At 46.0% G+C, this 20,425-nt stretch overlaps 1 protein-coding gene across 3 annotated transcripts in view; it reads right to left on the bottom strand.

Annotated features, from left to right (window-relative positions):
- Positions 1-10,046: 10,046 nt before the first annotated feature.
- Positions 10,047-20,425, bottom strand: part of SINHCAF (SIN3-HDAC complex associated factor) — a 33,697-nt gene continuing 23,318 nt past the window's right edge. For all 3 annotated transcript variants that reach the window (XM_074983783.1, XM_074983781.1, XM_074983782.1), the window contains exons 2-6: positions 19,218-19,367; positions 16,157-16,256; positions 15,072-15,198; positions 13,846-13,996; positions 10,047-12,582 (exon numbers count right to left, since the gene is read on the bottom strand). In XM_074983783.1, coding sequence (XP_074839884.1) covers positions 12,420-12,582; positions 13,846-13,996; positions 15,072-15,198; positions 16,157-16,256; positions 19,218-19,345 — 669 coding nt within the window. In that variant the 5' untranslated portion in view covers positions 19,346-19,367 and the 3' untranslated portion in view covers positions 10,047-12,419. The remainder of the gene's footprint in view (positions 12,583-13,845; positions 13,997-15,071; positions 15,199-16,156; positions 16,257-19,217; positions 19,368-20,425) is intronic.

Below are 20,425 nucleotides of genomic sequence, written 5' to 3' on the forward strand. Positions count from 1 at the left end.
TGTTGCCGCCGCCACCGCCCTGGTGGAGTGAGCCCTGGGCGGGGCCAGCAAAGGAGTCTTTCGAAGTTCGTAGCACATTTTTATACAGGACACAATGTGCTTCGAGATTCTCTGTGAAGAGAGACCCTCTCCTTTTGACCTGGGAGCGAGAGAGACTAGAAGTCTGTCCGTTTTCCGGAAGGACTTAGTTCTGTCTGTATAGAAGGCCAATGCCCTCCTCACATCCAGGAGATGTAGGCGTGCCTCCTTGCTGGAGCTGTGAGGCTTCAGGTAAAACGAAGGTAAAACTATGGGTTCGTTAAGGTGGAACTCTGAAGAAACTTTTGGAACAAAGGCTGGGTGCAGCCATAAAGCTACCACCTCCTTTGAGAATACTGTGCAGGGCAGCGTTGCCATGACTGCTGCGAGCTCACTCACCCTGCGAGCTGACATAATTGCAAGGAGGAAGGTTGTTTTTATCGTAAGGAGACGTAGGGGAACTGTGGCTAAGGGTTCAAATGGTGGGCCCGTTAGCGCGCTGAGCACCAGGTCCAAGTTCCACGATGGTGGAAGCGGTTTCCGAGGGGCATACAGGTTTACCAGCCCCTTCAGGAACCTGGTAACAATACGATGGGCAAATACCGTGGGCCTCTCCTCTTCATGCCAAAAAGCAGATATAGCGGTGAGGTGGACCTTTAGCGAGGATAGGGAAAGCCCGCCCCTCTTGAGGTCCAATAAGTATTCTAGTATTACAGGTATAGGAACGTCAAGGGGAGCTAGCTGCTTGGCAGAACACCATGCAGTGAATCGAGTCCATTTCTGTTTGTAGGTCTTCCTGGTGGAGGTCCTTCGGCTACTCTCCAGGACTTGTTGTACTCCCTCCGTACATGTGCTTTCTAGGGAGCTGAGCCATGGATTAGCCACGCTTGTAAGCGCAGGCCTTGAGGGTGTGGGTGCACTATGGATGCCTGGGCCTGCGTGAGCAGGTCCGGCGCCACCGGAAGGGGGAGCGGTGGGCGGTCCGACATGCACAGAAGTAAGGGGAACCATTGCTGTCGATCCCACGTTGGGGCTACTAGAATCATGCGGGCTCTCTCCCTTCTGGCCTTCTGCAAGACCTTGTGGATGAGCACTGTGGGGGGAAACGCGTAAAGTAGGGGGCCCTTCCATGAAATCGTGAATGCATCCCCCAGGGACCTCCGCCCCAATCCTGCCCTGGAGCAGTACTGGGGGCACTTCTTGTGCTGAGTGGCAAACAGATCTATCTGAGGAAACCCCCATGTGTGAAAGATCGGTCGTAGCAAATCGGAGTGGATCTGCCATTCGTGTGTGAGTGCAAAGCGCCTGCTCAGCTGGTCTGCTTTCACATTGTGAGCGCCCAGCAAATACGAGGCTTTCAACGTTATATTGTTGGCGATGCACCAGTTCCGCAGCCGGACTGCTTCCGCACATAGGGCACGGGATCGAGCTCCTCCTTGTTGATTTATATAAAACATGGTGGAGGTATTGTCTGTATTGATCCCGACTACTTTGCCCTGTATGTGGTCTGGAAAGTGTTTGCAGGCGTTGAACACTGCTCTGAGCTCCAGTATGTTTATGTGCAGTGACTGTTCCGCAGGAGACCATAGTCCTTGCGTCACCTTGTTGCCAATGTGTGCTCCCCATCCTATGTGGGAAGCGTCGGTAGTAAGAAAAATAGAGATTTGTGGTTGGTGAAAGGGTACTCCTGTTAGCAGGTTCTTGGGGTTTACCCACCACTGCAGGGATCTGCGCACCTCTGTCGTGGGTGACACCACCCTGAAGACAGTGTGGAATGCTGGCTTGTAGACGCTTGCCAGCCAATGTTGCAGGCTGTGCATATGTAATCTGGCACTCTGCACCACAAATGTCGCCACTGCCATGTGGCCTAGCAGCTGCAAGCACATTAAGACCGGCACTGTGGGGCTGTATGTAATGACGTGCACCAGGGAACCGATGGTGCGAAAGTGAGCGTCGGGTAGATAGACCCTTGCTGTAATAGAGTTTATACGTGCCCCTATAAACTCTATGTCTTGTGTGGGGTCGGTCTTTGACTTCGCGAGGTTGATGACCAGGCCCAGCGAAGAAAACGTGTCTGCTGTGACACGGATCATGCATAGGACCTCTGCCTTCGAGGCCCCTTTTCAATAGGCAGTCGTCCAGGTATGGGAATATAAATACCCCCTGTCTGTGCAGGTAGGCTGACACCACTGCCAGGGTTTTGGTAAAGACTCTGGGGGCCGAGGAGAGGCCGAACGGAAGAACCTTGTACTGGAAATGCTCTTTGCCGACCGTAAAACGGAGGAAGCGTCTGTGTGCCGGGTGGATCGTTATATGAAAATACGTATCTTGCAAGTTGAGGGCTGCAAACCGATCTCCATCGTCCAGTGCCGTGAGTATAGAGGCGACTGTGATCATTCGAAAACGCTGTTTGCGCAAGTACCGGTTGAGGCCCCGAAGATCTAAGATGGGCCTCCAGCCTCCTGTTTCCTTCTCTGTAAGGAAGTAGCGTGAATAAAAACCTTTCCCCTGGAATCGCTCCGGCACTCTTTCCACCGCCCCTATGAACATAGGATGGTCCACCTCCTGTTTGAGTCTTGCCTCGTGGGAAGCATCCCTGAGGTGGGGCCTGGGCGGAGGTTTCGGCGGTGGGAGCGACTGGAAGGGGATCGCGTAACCCGTGGCTATGATCTCCAGTACCCATTTGTCTGCAGTGATCTTTTGCCATTGGGAGTGGAACGGTCAGAGGCGATGATGGAACATTAGCTGGGAATGGCATTGCGCGATGGTAGTGATAGTGCAGCCCTCGACCTGCTCGTCAAACTTGTTGCCTTTGGGCCTGCCCCGAGGATGCGCGGCTTTGTTGAGAACGTTGCCTGGGAGTTCTATACTGTTGCTGCTGTTGATGTCGCCCTTGGTCGTAACCCCGTTGGTACTGAGCACGCTGTGGTTGGTACGGGTATCGTCTTTGCTGAGGGTAATACTTTTTCTTCCTATATGGAGGGATATAAATACCCAGGGTTCTAAGTGTAGCTCTGGAGTCCTCACTGGAGTGGAGGACCGAGTCGGTTGAGTCTGCAAACAACTTCTGTGTGTCAAAGGGAAGATCAACAATCTTCGCCTGCAGATCCCTCGGGATGCCCGATGTCTGGAGCCAGGATTCTCTACGCATGACCACTGCTGTAGCCGTTGAGCATGCCGCCATGTCTGCCACGTCCAGGGCGATCTGGACTCCCGTCCTCGAAGCCGCGTAGACCTCTTGCACAATCGCCTTTAGCACCGGCTTCTTATCTTCCGGAAGCGAATCCATGAGAGAAGTAAGCCTGGATTAATTGTCAAAATTATGGTTCGCTAGATGTGCTGCATAATTTGCCATTCTCAATAGCAGGGTGGAGGAGGAATATACCTTTCTGCCAAACAGCTCTAACTTCTTGGCATCTTTGTCTGAACCCCCCGATTTGTACTGGGAAGTCTTTGATCTCTGCTGAGACGATTCTACCACCAGTGAGTTTGGTTGTGGGTGACTAAAGAGGAACTCCATGCCCTTCGCCGGGACGAAGTATTTCTTATCCGCTCCCTTGTTTATAGGTGGAGCGGAGGCTGGGGTCTGCCATATGGTGGTGGCTGACTCCATGATGGCTTCGTCGAGCGGGATAGCGATTTTGGATGAAGCCGGGGGTCTCAAATTTTGCAGGAGTTTGTGATGTTTCTCCTGTACCACTGCTGTTTGGATGCCTTGCGTGAAAGCCACCCTTTTAAACAGCTCCTGAAACTGTTTGAGGTCGTCCAGGGGAGCAACGTCCCCGGGGGCTGTAGCCTCTTCAGGGAAGGACGAAGAGGAACCACTAGGGTAAACCTCCCTCAAACTTTCAGGTTCTTGCGGCCGATGGTACACCCACTCGCTAGAGGCTCGCGAAGGAAAGTCTCGGGGTTCCAAAATTAACTCCCCTTGAGACAGCTGTGTTTCCATCCCCGGCCGAGAGTGTCCGCGGGGGTATTGGATGGCCAGGGGGGACCTGCCCCTAGGTGTATGCCTGGGGTGTCTGTGTCCAGCATGGTAAGAGCGACCATGGCGGCACAGGTCCAGGGATGGAGACCTGGACCACTCTCGGGGTGCGTACCCCCGATGTCTGGGAGAACGAGATCTCCGTGACGATTCAGACAATGGTGAAACTGGTTTGTGATAGTACTCCAAGGGATCCAATCCCAGAAAGGGCGAAGGTGGCCCAAGCCATGGTGACGCTGGTTGGAGGAACGGAGGAGGCGGCTCTGGATAGGTTGGTAGAGACCCAGATCTTCTGGGTGGCATGTGCAGCATAAGGGGAGGGCTGGTTGATAGTAGCATTGCAGCCCTGTCCGGAGAAGGGCTGCAGTGCCGGGTTTTTGCTCTCGCCTTTCCCCTCCCCTGCGGGGCTGGCACCGCCCCCTCCCCTGCCGGGGATCTCGGCCCCGCTGTCGGTGCCGCACTCGGCACGCTCAGCTGCGGTGCCGCGCAGATCACGTCCTCCGGTGCCTGCAGGCTCCGTGCCTGTTGGCCCTGCACCGCTGGCGCCGCAGGGGTCGGTGCCGCCTGTGGCGGTGCCGCCGGTTCCGGCGCTTGCCTGGCCGCCGCTCTGAGTGCTGCACGTGCCGGCTGTTTGGTAATCGGAGGCTCAGCCTCTGCCACGTGCGCTGCTGCACTGCCGCTTGTTTGGGTATGCAGCTGGGGGCTATGTGCTGCGCCCGTCCCGCTCGCTGAGACCGCTGGCAGGGATCGGGCTGGAGAGAGCTTCCTCCGTTTCTGCACTGAGGGGGTGAGGGAAGCCGCCTTCCTTTTATGGAGCCCAGGGGGTCCTTCTGGTTGAGGCCTCTCCGGCATGTCAGGCTGGAGAGCCTTATCAAACAAGAGCATTTTCAGCCTCATTTCTCTGTCTTTCCTGGCCCTGGCTGTGAGCTTAGCACAATGGGAACACTTTTGGGTAACGTGTGATTCCCCCAGGCACCGAATGCATTCACTATGCCCATCAGAGGCCAGCATAGCTTCACAGCAGGACTCACACTTTTTAAAGCCTGAAGAGGACATCGCGGTGAGTCTTTGTGCTGTTAATAGGGTACTTAACACTGAATTCGTGCCTGTTTACCCCTTCGCGGACACCAGCCTGCAGCGGCGGGAGGCCTACTGGCTTCACGTCCACGCGTCTTCTCCGCTCCTCTCTGTCTTTTTACTATATATATTTTTTTTTTCTTTACTCTCTTGCTTTTCCTCTTTTTTTTTTTTTTTTTTTTTTGGAAAGAAACAAAAATTTCCACGAAAAAACTCTAGCTAATCTGACTCTGGCCGTAGCCTGAGCAGATTCCATCTGCAGCCGATGGCGGTTGAGAAGGAACTGGCGGGGACCGGATCGTGCAAGGGAGCGGCGTGCGCCGGTGCATGCGCGATCCAGGAGAAACTGCCGGAAAGTTTCCAATCTGCGGCGCCGGGCGAGCCCGACACCTATTGTGGAGCACCCACGGGGACACTCGATGAAGAATCAACAGTTTACCAGCAAAGGCATTTTTAATGCTGGAGCAGTAACAAACAAAGCAAGATGCACTGGATTCCTTTCACTGGAGCCACTTCTAAACTCCACTATCTTGTCTCTTCTATGTGTATTTAACTTGGAAGATATGGAGAGCTCCCACCTTACAGAGCACAGCCCAGTCACAGACCCTCTTGAGCATTTAAAGGACAAAGCTTTAAACCAGTGGTTTTTAAAAGAAAATAAGGGGAGATTTTAACAAATCCTGCTTAAACTCAAGAGCTGAGGCTCATAAGTGCTGTTAACCTGAGACCATAAATGCCCAGTTGTCAGCCAGGAGGTGAATTTTACCACTCATAAAATGCTAATGTAGCTGTTCAGAGGGACCTTTTGATGGTGCTGTATAGTTAATATGGTGCTGTGGGGGCACTACTGTAGTACTGCTGCTGCAGTTTCACTTGTGACCTGTTCTGTTAATGAGATGAAACCTGGGGGAGATGTTTTGATGCTGTATGTTAATATATAGAGATACACATTTCATAGAGCTGGAAGGGACCTTGGGTGGTCATTAAATCAGTCCCCTGCCCTTTGGCAGGGGTGGGGAGGGACAGGTCTTGGTCCTGCCATCTATTTGTCCCAGATTCCTAAATGGTCCCCTCAAGGATTGAGCTCACAACCCAGGGTTTAGAAGGCAAATGCTCAAACCACTGAGCTATCCCTCTCCCCTTGTTTTTAGTGTCCAATTCATGTCCTTATTCCTGTTTTTATACTCACACCCTGGCCCTTCCAGCTTCATAAAAATAAAATCTTCTCTGGCATTGTAGCATCTTTCATCTCCAGATCTCACAGGAACAGCAAGACCAGGGCTGGGTAATTTTGATGGCAGGGGGGCATGCCAAAATGCTGGTAAGTGGTTATGGCTGCCCTTTTCTGTGGAGGAGGTGTGGGGTCTGGGAGGGTGGATGGATGCAGAAGGGAGCAGAGGGTAGGAGACTGGGGGTGCAGGATAGGGTGTGGGGTTGGAGAGGGAATTTGGGTGGAGGGGGGATGTGATATGGGGTGGGCTATTAGAGTGCAGGTTCTAGGTAGTGGGGGGCGGGCAGGAGTGTTTTCTGAATGGGGAGGGAGGAAGGAGTAAGTGAAGGGTCTGGGAGGGAGTTTGGGTAGGGTGCCAGAAGTAGGCTCTGGTCCCTGGGAGCTGAAAAACTGTGCTGCACTGAGCCTGTCACTAGCAAAATCTCTCTGCTTCTAGTAGCCAGGAACTGGCCCAGGTTGAGTTGAAAAATTGTTCTGCACTGCCCCAGCCCAATCACTCCACTGCCCTTGCCTGGTTAAGTGTGCTGCTCCCACTGCCACTAAAATCTCTCAGCTGCCATTGGCTGCTTTCTGACCAATAGGAGCTGAGAGATTATTGGTGGGGGGCAGTGACAGCAACCAAAGCTCTCCCCCCTCCACAGCCTTAGATAGGTCCTGCAGCCTATCAAAAGGCTTGGCCAACCAGATTTCACCCCGCCCTGCCCCCCCCCCGGGCCACATCTTGTCTACCCCTGCACTAGACTTAGTCCGTACCTGGCCACGTAGGAAGTAGAGTGAAAGAGGCTGATTGCAGTTTGATCAGGGCTGATCACAGGCACAGCTCCTGTGCTCAGGGGAGCAAGGAAGACTGTGATCAAGTTGCTTGCTGTAGCAGCATAAAGGCATTACTTAAAGGGTTAAGAGGTCCAGGCTAGTCTTCCTGGCTAGACAGGCGGGAGTTTTAAGGGGAAGCTCAAAGAAGGGCACATCCACTTTCCTGAGAGAGGAAGGCATTTGAATAGCTGTTTTGCAGCTGGGTTTTTACAATAGCTTTATTTCCATTTTCTGCCTGGTGAATCCATTTGGCACTAATTCTGGAAGACAATGAAGTAGGGGCTTATGTCCCTCCCTATGCTGCAAGGTACGTTATTGCTGTGGGATGTAAGCATGTCTTTAAATTTATCTTGCATAGAAATGATAGCTTGAATTGTCCCCTTTTTGGGAAGCAGATAGAAGTACAGCTCTGCCTCTACCCACACTGCTCAGCTGAACTGGCTGGAGTTTCAAAAGGAAGGTATACTTCTGATTTCTGCATGTGGATCATCTGCTGTTTCCACTGTCTAACAAAATGTTGCTTGGTCAGCTTCCTGCGGAGTCAAGTTCAGGAAAAAGGACAGGTGGGGGCGGGGTGGGTGGGTGGGTATTTCTTACTGGTTCAGAACCAGAACAGCTCTCTGAAGTAGAGTAGACAGTGAATAGTCAACAGTTGACTCACAGGTTTGTACAAATTAAGAGGGGCCTGTACACATTTAATAGGCTTCAAAAATAAGCCATAGCTGTGGTTGTCTACACATGCCCCTCCCTTTTGGAAGGGGCATATTAATGAGGCACTGACAGGTGTATTCAGCACCTCATAGCATAAGGGCAGCCAGTCCCACTTAAAGTGCTGCTTTCAAAACAGACTGGCTGTATCAATGCCACACTTCATTTTAGGAAGAGGGAATTTCAAGTTGTGGGGTTTATTTTGAAGCACCCACTTCTGGACTACCAGTCTGGGTTTCGTAAGCAGCACTTTTGAAGTGCAACTGGCTGTCATTATGCTAATGTGGTGCTGAATATGCACATCAGCACCTCCCTAACCTGTTCTAGGGTGCCTCATTAACATGCCCCTTCCAAAAGGGAGGCGCATGTGTAGACACAACATATGTGTAAAACTCCTCCCTTTCTTCTCTACTTTCCTGGGTAGAAGTCTTGCAGAGGGAGCCTCTATATTTTTCTGAAGTGCCATGCAGGAATTAATAGTTCGAGAAACCTGGATTTTAACTTTTTCATGGCAGTCTTTTATGGAAACAACCACGTGGAAGAATTCAATAATGTTAGAATGTGGAAAAATACATACTGCACTTCACTGATCCTATGAGCACAGCACCACCTTGTGTATGCTTGTGGTCATAGCAGAACTATGCCCTCATACTGTTTATGGAGGTTCAGAGGTAGGACTTTCAAACAATGAAAATACATATTCGCTGTGTGTGCAATATGTTCTTCAAAAACAGTTGCTCTTCAGCTACCCAGTTTACTGTCATTACCAAAGAGAGTTCTCTTTACCTCCCACCCACCCAAGCAGTTATGAACCCCACTGAGAATATTTTTTTTACAGGTGCTAGTGAGGAAAAATGCTATGTAAGCGGAGGGCACTCTGGCAACTAAGTTACATCACACTACCAATTAACACACCCCATACATACACCTACCAGGGGATAGGACCTTATTTTGTAAGAATCACAGGCTCTGGAACTCTCCCTACCCCTGCACACAGCTCAGGCACTTGCTATGCAAAAAATAAGAGCTTGAAAACTTCCCTATTGTTTTGGGCATGGTAGGGGATAGTTTTAATTCACTTTGTTTGTATTGTGATTACTCCTAGTGGTTCAGGGGTCTCAGCACTTTCCATGGACTTCAAGTAGTAATCTGGTCTTGCATGCTATCTCACCCTTTCATTCCACTGGCCCAATTGCCTATTGCAGCCTTGTCTCTCCCTTTTTCCTCACTGAAATGGCTTCTACCTTTGCTCACACATGCCTCAACCAGATCTGCTTCTTAGTAGTACACAGAGTGCCCATTAGCACCATTTTCCTCAAGAGCTTGAGCTTATACCAAATTTAAGGCCACACCAATGCAGCAGTAGCACCTAATAAAACGTGAAAGAAATTCATCTGTGTTAATATGTTGAGGGGTGGGAGTAAGTGGAGAGGATGTGGGCCCTTCGTATATTAGTTCTATTTTGACAATTTAGTTAATAGGAATTAGTCTTGGTCAACTTACTCCTTTCAGAAATTAACAGGAAGGACACAAAGCAAGTCCAACAACTTTCACTCAAATGATGTCCATGTTCACCCATTAGCAACAATTTTTTTTTTTAAAACACCCAAGTCCTCAGACCCTCAGCTACAATAAATCAGTGCATCCCCCTTGAGGAAAATGGGGCCTGACAAATTCAAACCCACTGAGGGTCTGTGCCAAATTCCCCTCCCCCAAAACAGATGAACATCCCATTTCAGTTTAAGAGTTTTGCAATCAGATAGGCCCAGCTCTACAAGACTAAAGATTTTAATGGGCTTTACATACCTGTGTGAGGACCTGGGGCTTAGCTTCAACTCTGCAATGCTGTTTCCACTGGTCCCTGGCTCAGTCCTGGGGAGCAATACAGAATGCAAACATGCTACGAACTCAAAAGCATCAGCTCCACTAGCTTCCAGTATAGGGATACCTACTAAAAAAAACTTGGCCCTCAAGGGAAGTTCTGCCAATCAAGCACTTAATCGGTCTAGACACTGATCCTTTCCTGCCCCACCTGCCTTCCACCAGTCAACAAGACTTCCTTATTTTGGAGCAGAGAATTATCTTTCAGTCTCTGATCTGGTAAGTTTGTTTAAAATGAACCATACAGTGGCTGTGGTGTGTCAGAAAAATCTCATTACAGAGTGGAGCTCTCACACATCCAAAAAGAGAAAAATGCTTGTTTTTTTCTAAACAAGTCTAAATTTATTCATTCTAGTAAAAGAAGTTTGGATTACAAGTGTATGGACAGTATAAAAAAAGTACAAAACAGGTTCCATAGATTTCTAATACATTAATACAAAGTGCATAACTACAGACAGTTCATCTTGCGCTACTAGAGGGAAAGGAAGAGATGGGATGGAGGAGGGGAAGCAGTCTATGGTTGAAGTCTAGCAATAAATAAATAAATACAGAAGTAGAGATGATCCACATTATAGCACACCCTGCCACCACCACTACTGCACCCATAAGTATAGAAAATCACCCAGTGTAAGTTGGTGTGTAGAGACAGATGGCTGGGACTCTTGCATGAGTCTTCAGAAACAGACTTAGCAAAGCAGCCGGTTTAGCTATCCCATTTGATTGCAGGTGAAGACACGCTACACAGTTTCATCCTCCCTTTAGAATTTAATATTTAAAAAGGGGGGCACTAGAATAAATCTGAGTTTTCCCCGACATCCCACTAGCAAGTTTTATTTAATAGAAAGACAAAAAAAACCCAACACTAATTTTCTGCTTTGAAAGGTGGGACAAGATGGGGAGGATCTTTTTATAGCTCTATTTTCATCCCCTGAATGTGCGCCTTTCAAAAAGTGAGCCTGCATTGAAATCTAGCTACAAACCAATCCTCAGCCTTCCCACCCACCTTTAATAGTAAAGACAGATGGAAGAAAACTCAACTTCCAGCAGCCCTTTGCAGAATATCCCCAAAGATTTAAAAAAAAAAAAAAATCCATTCTGCATACTGTGTAAGCTAAACCTTCCTAAAAGGAACATGAAACAACCCAGCTCACTCTTCAAAGAAGCTGTTTTTATACTAAAGAAAAAGTTGGAGAATAAAGGAATGCCACAATCATTTGCACATAATCTGCATAGGAAATGTTAACCCTTTGTTTCTGCAACATGCTTATAGAATTTAACACCACTTACAGAATCTATAATACATCCAGGGGTGCAAGGAAGCATTGCTTTGTTGTTTAATGTAGGACATGCCTACGTTGCAATGACAAGGTGTGACTGCAGCTCATGCCAGTGCCCAACTATCTTTGATCTAGCTAACTTGGGTACCAACAGCAGTGTAGCCATGACAGCATGGTCTTCAGCAAGGGCTGTAGAAGGCTGCTCAGAATCCTGGCTAATTACTCAGCCCACTGTGGAGTCATTCTGCCACAGTTTTGTTGGTTCGGTACCAGAGCTAGCTGGATTAAAGCTAGCTCAGGTACTGCTCCATGACCACCAACCTCACCCTGGGATTGCAGGATAAACATGCATCAAGTTCACAAGACCTGAAGAGTACTGATTCCAAAACAGGAACTGGAACCCTGCTGAGTTTCATGTTTGGATTACTGCATTTTAACTCCCTGGGCAGAAAGCTCATCCCCACACTACGATGTTGGTTTTGTGTCACGTTCAAAAACAGCAAGGTGCCTAGAAATGGCACAAGACATGAGATCATCCTGTGAGAATTCAACCAGGCCAACCCTCAACCTGCACCTAACCTTGACACCCAGCAGCCTGTATGGTCCTTCTCTCAATGTGATCACTTGCCAAATCGATACTGCACAAGTACCAGGTGTTCCTAATGTGGGTTGCCATTTTTTGGTTTACTGGTTACTTGTGTTCAGTTCTTAACTAAGAAGGAACGAGGGGTTTACATACAGGGGTCTAGACAGAGTGTGTGTCTTCACCCTCTGTTCTTCTTGAATAATTTAGCATCTGAGTCCTCCTTCCATGAGCATTGCTCATGCTACTGGTTTCTGCAATTATCTGGCCTTGCCACACGGGAATGAAGAAACTATCTGTCTTTCTTCAATTGCCAGTCATACAGGTTTAGCGCTCCGCATCTTTTAAAATACATAAAAATGAAAATATTGTGAAGAGTTAGAAATTTCTATGCATAAGTCCATGTTACGGAATCACACGTATAAAATGAAGTATTTTCTCTGAGTTGGAGGAGGGAATCAATTTGAAACATGCCCGACACAACCACTGCTTCTCTCAGTACAGGACCATTACCTACATACACTTTATTATACAACAAAACCCACCCTCAAAAGTTCATTCCTGGAAGGGATGGGGTGGGGAAAGAGAAACAAAAGAACCCTCAGAGACAACCTCACAGCAGCATTCAGCCTTGCTAAGTGTTCCACAGCATCTTAAATATTACGTAGTCTTTCTGAAAAGATACAAACCAGCTTCAGAGTTTGTTGAACTGTAGCAGTAAGAACAGTTCTAAGGAACAGTCTTTTGGCAGCATAGCAGGTGTCCAAAGTGAACAAAGGGTCACTTCTAGCATTTTCCAGACAATTAAACACTCCACATACACCTTCCTGCAATTAGCCAAGGAAGTCACCATTCTTCTTGGTTGGAGATGGTTGGAGACTGGGGTTGCTCTTGTTCAGGCTTCTCAGTTGCTGACTTCTTATTGCTACAGCAAGGTTTGAAGAGATGAGTGTCTATAAGGACTTCCCCAAAACGCCCTTTGTAAATTATTCCACAGCAAACTTTTTGCCTATGGAGGGGAAAGAAAGATGCAGATGCAATTTTATATATCAACATACACAGAAATAAGTCACAAACACACAAATTAAATGTAATATGACCAGGGCACTAGAGTTTACAACCTCCAGAGTCACTTGGATATCATGGTGATAGACCCCATAGAAATGCGTAAAGATTCAGATCAATTTCAGTTCTGGGGGAAGTTTCCTTCAGACAGAAAACAACAAAAGGAAAAAACAAACATCACAAGCACAAAGAAACCAGCCCGCTAAGAAAAGCAAAACCACGTGTGCAAAATCTGCCAGACTGCTTTATAAAAGCTTCAAGGCCTAAGGCTAGGTCTACTACTTTGCTACCCCCAAGCAGATACAAAGAAATAAACATAGCTGCTTCTTTGACCAACTACATTTGATCAAATGTACCTGTAAGAGGCCATCTTAAGAACGGCCATACTAGGTCAGACCAAATATCCATCTAGCCCAGTATCCTGTCTTCTGACAGCAGCCAATGCCAGATGCCCCAGAGAGACTGAACAGAATAGGTTATCAGCAAGAGATCCATTCCCTATCACCTATTCTCAGCTTCTGGCAAACAAAGGCTAGGGATAACATCACTGCCCATCCTGGCTACCCACCATAGAAAGACCTATTCACAACAAGTTTATCTAGGCAATGAAATCACACCTGTTTCAATTTGAAAAGCATATGAACAAGGAATTGCTGTACAGTAAGGTCTCAGAGTATGTGACCCCGTTCTTATGCGGCTGACTCCGATTCCTATAGTGAACCCTGTACTGCAATTTCCAGTTGTGCTTAACTCACTCCCCTCGCCCTGGCTCAACCCCCTCAGCTGTGCAGGGCCCCAGCTCCGCCCCCTCCCCTCCAGCTCCACTCATCACCCGAGCATAGCTCCTGTTCACCCTCCACCCTCGCCTCTGTTTCTAACTCACCACCCCTCAACCCCCTGGCTGGCTCACCACCCATGTGCAAGTCTGACTCACCCCACACGCCCACACCTGGCTCTGGCTTACCACACCTCACCTCCCACCCCAGTTTAAATAGTCTGACACTAGGTGTACAGAGACCAACCTTAAAATAAAAGGCAAAGCAATTATTTCTTTTCAAGTCCAAATCTATACTTTCTGTACTGTTATGCAACTCTTTGTCCCCAGCTGTTTGCGAGTGTTGTTTAATGGCTGAGGAAGCAGAACAGAAAGCCTTGTAATTAAACTGAATTGTAGGCAGACCAGATGTGCCTGGGGTTGCTTTTTTACCTTTTCCAGTATGTGAGATCTAAAAAAGAGAAGACTGGTGTTCTGCTGGAGCCAGGGCTCATCTCGGTGTCGGAGCCATCATCAGAATGGTTACTGTAACAGGGAGACTGAGCTGGGGAGGCACTTGAGGTGGTGCTGTGGGCATCGGAGTCTACAGGAAAAAAGGAAAAGAAAGAATCTACTGTGTGAAAATACCTTCTTTCCTCTCCCCGACAAGACCCAGGAAAAGTCTGATATGGCCAGTGAAAATATTTAAAAAAGCTGACAACTGTTTCTCTATGTCGGCATGTTTCAGGGATGGTCATCTGTCAACAATATGAAAACATTTCATGAAGGAGGAGGATGAACTTGAGGTAAGATATGGAATTGGATTGAGGTGGGTCTGGATTCAGTTCCCAGATCTGCCACGTTTCTGGTGCGACTCTGTTGAGGTCATGTCAGCTTCCTGTAGTGAAACCCAGGCCCCACTAGAGTCAGTGGCTTAGACTTCTCACAGGGCCAGGATATTGCCCTCCATGCCTCAGTTTTCCTCATCTGTAAAATGGGATAATACATCACCCTGCTTTCCTCTTTTTCATTCAGAATCTGATCCTGTAAAGACTTATGCTCATGAAAGACACTACTCACAACATGCAAAGGTAGATGTGTAGGTAAGTTTTTGCACAATTTGGACCTTGGACTGCAAGGGTTGTTTCACACTGCTTGTATGTACAGCAAATAACACAAAGAGGCCAAAAATCATGGTCGCTGCCTAGAAATGGCTGAAGTCCATCTTTTAAAATTATACCAAGCCCTAGAAAAGTGGTAAGTTCTTTTCAGTATCTAGCTTCTATGAAACTTTTACCCAAAAAGTTATTAGCTGCAACAGCTTCAAAAGCACTGAAATCAGGGGCTTAGTGCTTTCTCCTTCAATCCAGCTTGAACTGAAACTCAGCTCAAATGTACATCACGTCCCCCCTCACAAACTCCTCTTAACATTGTCCTCAAATGAGTCAAGAATGAAAGGGTGACAAACATATATATATATTTTCTCATTTATAAAGACTGCACTGACCAGTATCCAATTGGCCAATTAACAATTAGCTACTGCTGCAATAAGCTGCTTTCTTAAAAATCATCTGATGAAGTGGGTCTCTGCCCATGAAAGCTTATGCTCCAATAAATCTGTTAGTCTATAAGGTGCCACAGGACTTCTTGTTCTTCTTCCAAAAACCGTGTCCACTTACTGTGCCGTTTGAATTCCTTTTGCAATTTGCTAATTTGATTGCTCTTTACTCTGCTTCCAGAGAGAGTTTTCATTTTCTTTGGTTTCAGTGTTGTTTTAAGACTGGGCCCAGCCCTTGCATCAACCACCTGAAAAACAGCATGGATACATTTTATTCCCTCTGCCCACAATTCTGAATCAGGACTAGGGTCTAATCTACAGGTGAAAGTGCTCTTTTCTAATCTAAAGTTGCCATTTTAAACCAATTTAGTTCACTTGCACAACTTTGTGTGTTGACACTCTGATCTCATTTCAGCTTGGCTTATATCAGGCCAAGTCTATGTAAAAATATAAAACTGGTTTTAAATAACAGCTTTAGCTAAACCAATGCATTTTTGTATGAACGACTTCAGTTTAGCTTGCAAATCTAATTAAGGCCAGTTAAAAAAAAACAGACAGGAGCATCCACATTGGTTTGCATGGCTTTTTTAATCATTTTATGCTAATTTACGTGATTGGGGCTTACTTGAACAATGAGGCAGGCAGACTTGGCCCCCTTGTTACCATCAAAAACCTCTCTCCTGGAAAGACTGATGACACCTACTCCCAAAAACAAAAACAAAAAAAAACTGGCTCTCTTTTCACACCCAGGCCCATAATAGATTTGATACATTAATCAGAGAGTGGGAATGACTGGGTGACAGTCATTTTAAGTATCTGACAGAGTCCAGTTGATTTATGCATTACTCAAGCAAGTTGTCTTGCTTGTTCGAACTCCCCTGCCACACACACACACACGAGCGGGAAGGGGGGGAAAACTCATCTCTGGGTTGAGGCCAAGTCTGGAGTGCTTAGTCTCAGGGAAGAATTTTGGAGAAATTTACGAGCACGCAAAAACAAGGGGGTTATAAGAGAACTGTCTCCAACAATCACTTGTATGTTGTGCACATAAGCAAGCTAAAGGGGCAGGAAATAGTCACACTACAGAAAATTCAGAGCAGCTTTTACCAGTGCTGAGAAGTGCAGAGAAAACACTTGATAGTATCTCTTTAGTGGAGTGGGCAAAAGGGGAATATGATTTTTTTTTTTTTAAAAAAGGCAACTAACGTGATTCCAGTTTTTTTTGGATCCTGCTGGCAGTTTTTTCCATCTTTTCACCAAAAGGACACAGGCATTGCAGATATCTCCTGAGCGAGCTTCATGAAGCCTGACAAGAGAAAACCCTGTTTGTTATTTAGCTTTCAGTAACCAACCCAATTAGCACAAAGACAGACACAATACGTTCCCAGGCCGAGATTTTTCCAATGTGATCAATGATTTTTGGTGGCTTTTTTTTTTTTTTTAAATGTTCAGCTTGAGACACTTTCAAAGTTCGTACCTTGTAGAAAAGTACTTGGGAGAATCTTGGCTTCACTGTATCAGAACAAACCTCATTCCTTTAAAGGTCCATTTTAAAGTAATCAAAACTTCATTCTGCTCTTGAACATTTCATACAATTTCAAATAAGAGCTCTGGTCCTGTCAGAGTTCCATATGCACAGTCCAGCAACTTGAAGCTGTAAGCACTGGCATGAAGGCTGCACTCGTTTGTTTTCAATAAGCTTGTTTCCAACGTAGGGCACACATTTTAATCATTCCAAAAAGATTTAAAGAAGGGCTAGATCAGGGGTCAGCAACCTTTCCAAGGCACAGTACCAAAAATTGACCTTTTGACCTCTAGTTATGGTCCAAGTGCTGGTGATACTTTTTAAAGTCACTTGTAGCCCTTACAACAACTTTGTTAATAAATAAAGATGCAGAGCTTTACTGTTTAGGGGGTGGTTGGTAGCATGAGCTGGTCTTTTGTTAAACTACAGGTGGCATGGCTTCGTGCAAACTCTCAACTACACATGGAAGGAGGGACGGAGCTGAACTCCTGCCTTGTGTGCAGGCGAAAATCGGCTCCCTTGCAGGGTTGCTGACCCCGGTCTAGATTATGGATTTTTTTCGTATTGTTAAGCGAAGGGCTTTGAAATACTGTAGAAGTGATTGAGGTGTCTGGGTTAGACAAGCCATTCTTCGATGAACTAGTGTAGGACTGCAAAGCATAAAAATAAAAGCATATAGCACACTCCATGCTTCAAAATTCCCATTAAATAAATACTCACTGGACTGTGGCACAGCCTTCCCTTGGTACAGGTCTGCACCAGAATTATTTTATTTTATATTTTTTTTTTTTAAAAGAGAATCAGCAGTCAGTAGAAATTACTATAAAGATTCATAGGGAAAAATAATTTCTAGACAAAGCAGGGCCTGATTCTGCAAAGACACATTCAAGTGAATAACTTTTAACCTGTGAGTAGTGCCAGCGTTGCCAATGAGGCTACTCGGGTGTAAAATTAATCACAGGCTGAAGTTTTTTCAGGATTGTGGCTTAAAATCTCATGATCACTAAGCAAACTGGGTTGAGAAGGGAAAGTCAGAGAAATATGCCAAAGTGGACATTTCTTTAGACTATACACTTTTGCAGAAAGTTAGAGCAACAAGAGAGATTCTAATTGGTACAGCTGATTACCAAGTAAGATACTAAAAAGAAAGTCTTAAATATTACAAAATAAATGAGGATTTTTCAAGCAGGAAGTTAACCTGCTTTGCTGACAGTTTGAGGAGGCACAGTAAAACTGAATAGTTTCAAGGTTTTTGTAAGGTAGTTCCAAAACGCTAAGAATAATTGTTAGTCTACCAGTAAATTTTGAAAAAATTTACAACTTCCCTCACCTAATTTCCAATGCCTTTCAAGAGGAAAGCTAAATTTGTCAAGATTATTTCAAGGGCTGGAAATCTTTACAACTGAGATGGTAAATCCCTCCCTTAACAGAGAGACAACAGCAGTTCCACAGATTGATAGGATTAGCCAGAACAATGACGGCAATTAACAAAACCTGTTTGGACTTTTAGGCTGTGTCTACACTTGCATTCCTCTTTTGAAAGATATATGCAAATAAGGGAAATCAAAGTGCAAATAAGCTGCAGATTTGCATATCTGGCACCTCACTTGCATATTCTTATTTCAAAATGGTTACGTCTACACTATCCCAAAACATACAAATGGCCATTTCGAAGTTTACTAATGAAGTGCTGAAGTACACATTCAGTGCCTCATTAGAATGCCGGCAGCTGCAGCACTTCAAAACTGCCACGGCTCACCGCCGTGCGGTTCGTCCAGACAGGGCTCTTTTTTGAAAGGACCCCAGCAACTTCGAAATCTCCTTATTCCTAACAGCAGATAGGAATAAGGGGATTTCAAAGCTGCCGGGGTCCTTTCGAAAAGGAGCCCCGTCTGGCTGACCCGCGGCAATTTGAAGTGCCATGGCCACCGGCATTCTAATGAGGCACTGAATACGTACTTCAGTGCTTCACTAGTAAACTTCGAAGTGGACATTTGCATAGCCATTTCAAAGTTTTGGGATAGTGTAGACACGGCGAACAGCTTCTCTTGAAAGAAGAAAAGTAGTGCAGACACTGCTCTTTTGAAAGTAAACCCCAGCTTCGAAAAAATCCTTCTTCCCCTTAAAACAAAAAAAAGAGAAGAAGGATTCTTTCAAAGAAGGAGTTTACTTTCGACAGAGCAGAGACTACATTGGTTTTCCGATTTCGAAATAACATGGAAATGAGGTGCCGGATATGCAAATCTGCACCTCATTTGCATTTTCTATTTCCCTCATTTGCATACCTCTTTCAAAAGAGGAATGTAAGTGTAGACACAGCCTTACTGATATTTACTAGGGAAGAAATAAATGTATTTATTTAGCTATTTAAGCTTTTTTAACTAATACTCCAAAGACTGACCTCTGCACTCTTTTCTACCTTGTACAGCAATTTACACCTGTGAAAAGTGAGGGCAAAGTGTTTCTACTCTGATGTGATAGCACTCTGCAGTAGAGAACCAGATGTATAGGCCAGGTTCTTGGCAGAGCTCAACTGAAGTCAGTGACGTTGTTTTGATTCACACCAATTGAGGACCTGGCCCCTCACGGGAGAGATAAAAGGAAGCTTAAGCCTACGCTAGACCTGATCTCGTCAGTACCTTCAGTACCTCACTCAGAGTGAGGCTGAAACCTTTCATGCTTAGAGACCCAAATCTGACTAACTGAAATGTAAAACCAGTTTTGAATGGCAGAGGATCTTACCCAAAGCAATTCTGGAAGTCTCTCTCATAACGTTTGCTATCAGTGAAACGAGAGCTGGAAGACTTTGCTCTGCAGATACAGCAACCCTCTATACTCCGGTACATCTTTGGTTTATGGAAACCAAACATCTTCTCTCTTTTCTGCTGGAGCCTATAAAACAAGCAGAAATGGTCATCTCTTTTGTAGCTACAGCCCAAGGACAACGTAAAGGAAGGAACAGCTTCAAGTGCAGCTTTGAAAACCAATGTTACATCACAGTCCAGAACAGGCAATGCTCAGGAGGAATTGCTAAGTTATGGGTTGTCACTATGTCACAGTGCCGCTTAAGAAGACAGGTGTTCAGAACAGGCTTATCCTTGTCAAGGGCAACGGGCTGATTTCACCTGAATCTCAAAGCTGAGGGTATAATGCAAACCCAGACAACCTAAATGTTGTCCAGCTCTTAAGAGCCACTCTCAAAACAGAACAATGGGGTACAGTGACTCCACAGCAAAAATGTATTCAGTTTATAAGTAAAAAAGTAGCAGATATTTCTGTAGCTCAGCTGAGGCTCTATGCATATCACTACCTGTAATTCTGTAATCCAGTATTATGGATGCAATAGAGTTATTTGTTGGCTTAGGGGTAGAAAACCACTTTTTATATTTAGGATCAATTTTTGGAGCCCCTGGAAAACAATAAAAGGGGAGCCCCAATATGTTCCCATCCTTGAGTTACTTTCCAGAATGGTACAGTCCTTACCTGGCAAAGCACTTAAGAACATGCATGATAGCTCTAAACATCTGAGGAGTCCCATTCCAATGCTCAAGGTTACACACATACTTAAGGTGTTAGGTGGCTCAGGCCTTACTGCAAAACCAGTTTTTACAGGCCATCCAAAAATTGTAGCTAGTCTGTGTCATAAACACAGAGGTACCATTCCAAAGACAGTTCTCTTTTCAATGGAGAGTGTTGTGACTTTGGATTATACAACCCTGTTTGGCGAGCAAGGTTTGCCCTCTGTGGTTATCACCAAGGACAACAAACAGCCTAACCACACAGAAAAGGAATAACTGCTTAGTTGCAGGCAGCTGCGAACAGGCAGGATTTCATCTGCAATGGATGTCAGTTTATAGAACCAGAAAAAGAAAAGTTGTCACAAACAAAGTGTGAAAGGTTTGGATTTTTTAATCAAACCAAGAGACCATGAGATTTCTGTATCAGAGACT

Source organism: Carettochelys insculpta, chromosome 1, assembly GCF_033958435.1.
Source record: "Carettochelys insculpta isolate YL-2023 chromosome 1, ASM3395843v1, whole genome shotgun sequence".
In the NCBI taxonomy this organism is placed as follows: domain Eukaryota; kingdom Metazoa; phylum Chordata; order Testudines; family Carettochelyidae; genus Carettochelys; species Carettochelys insculpta.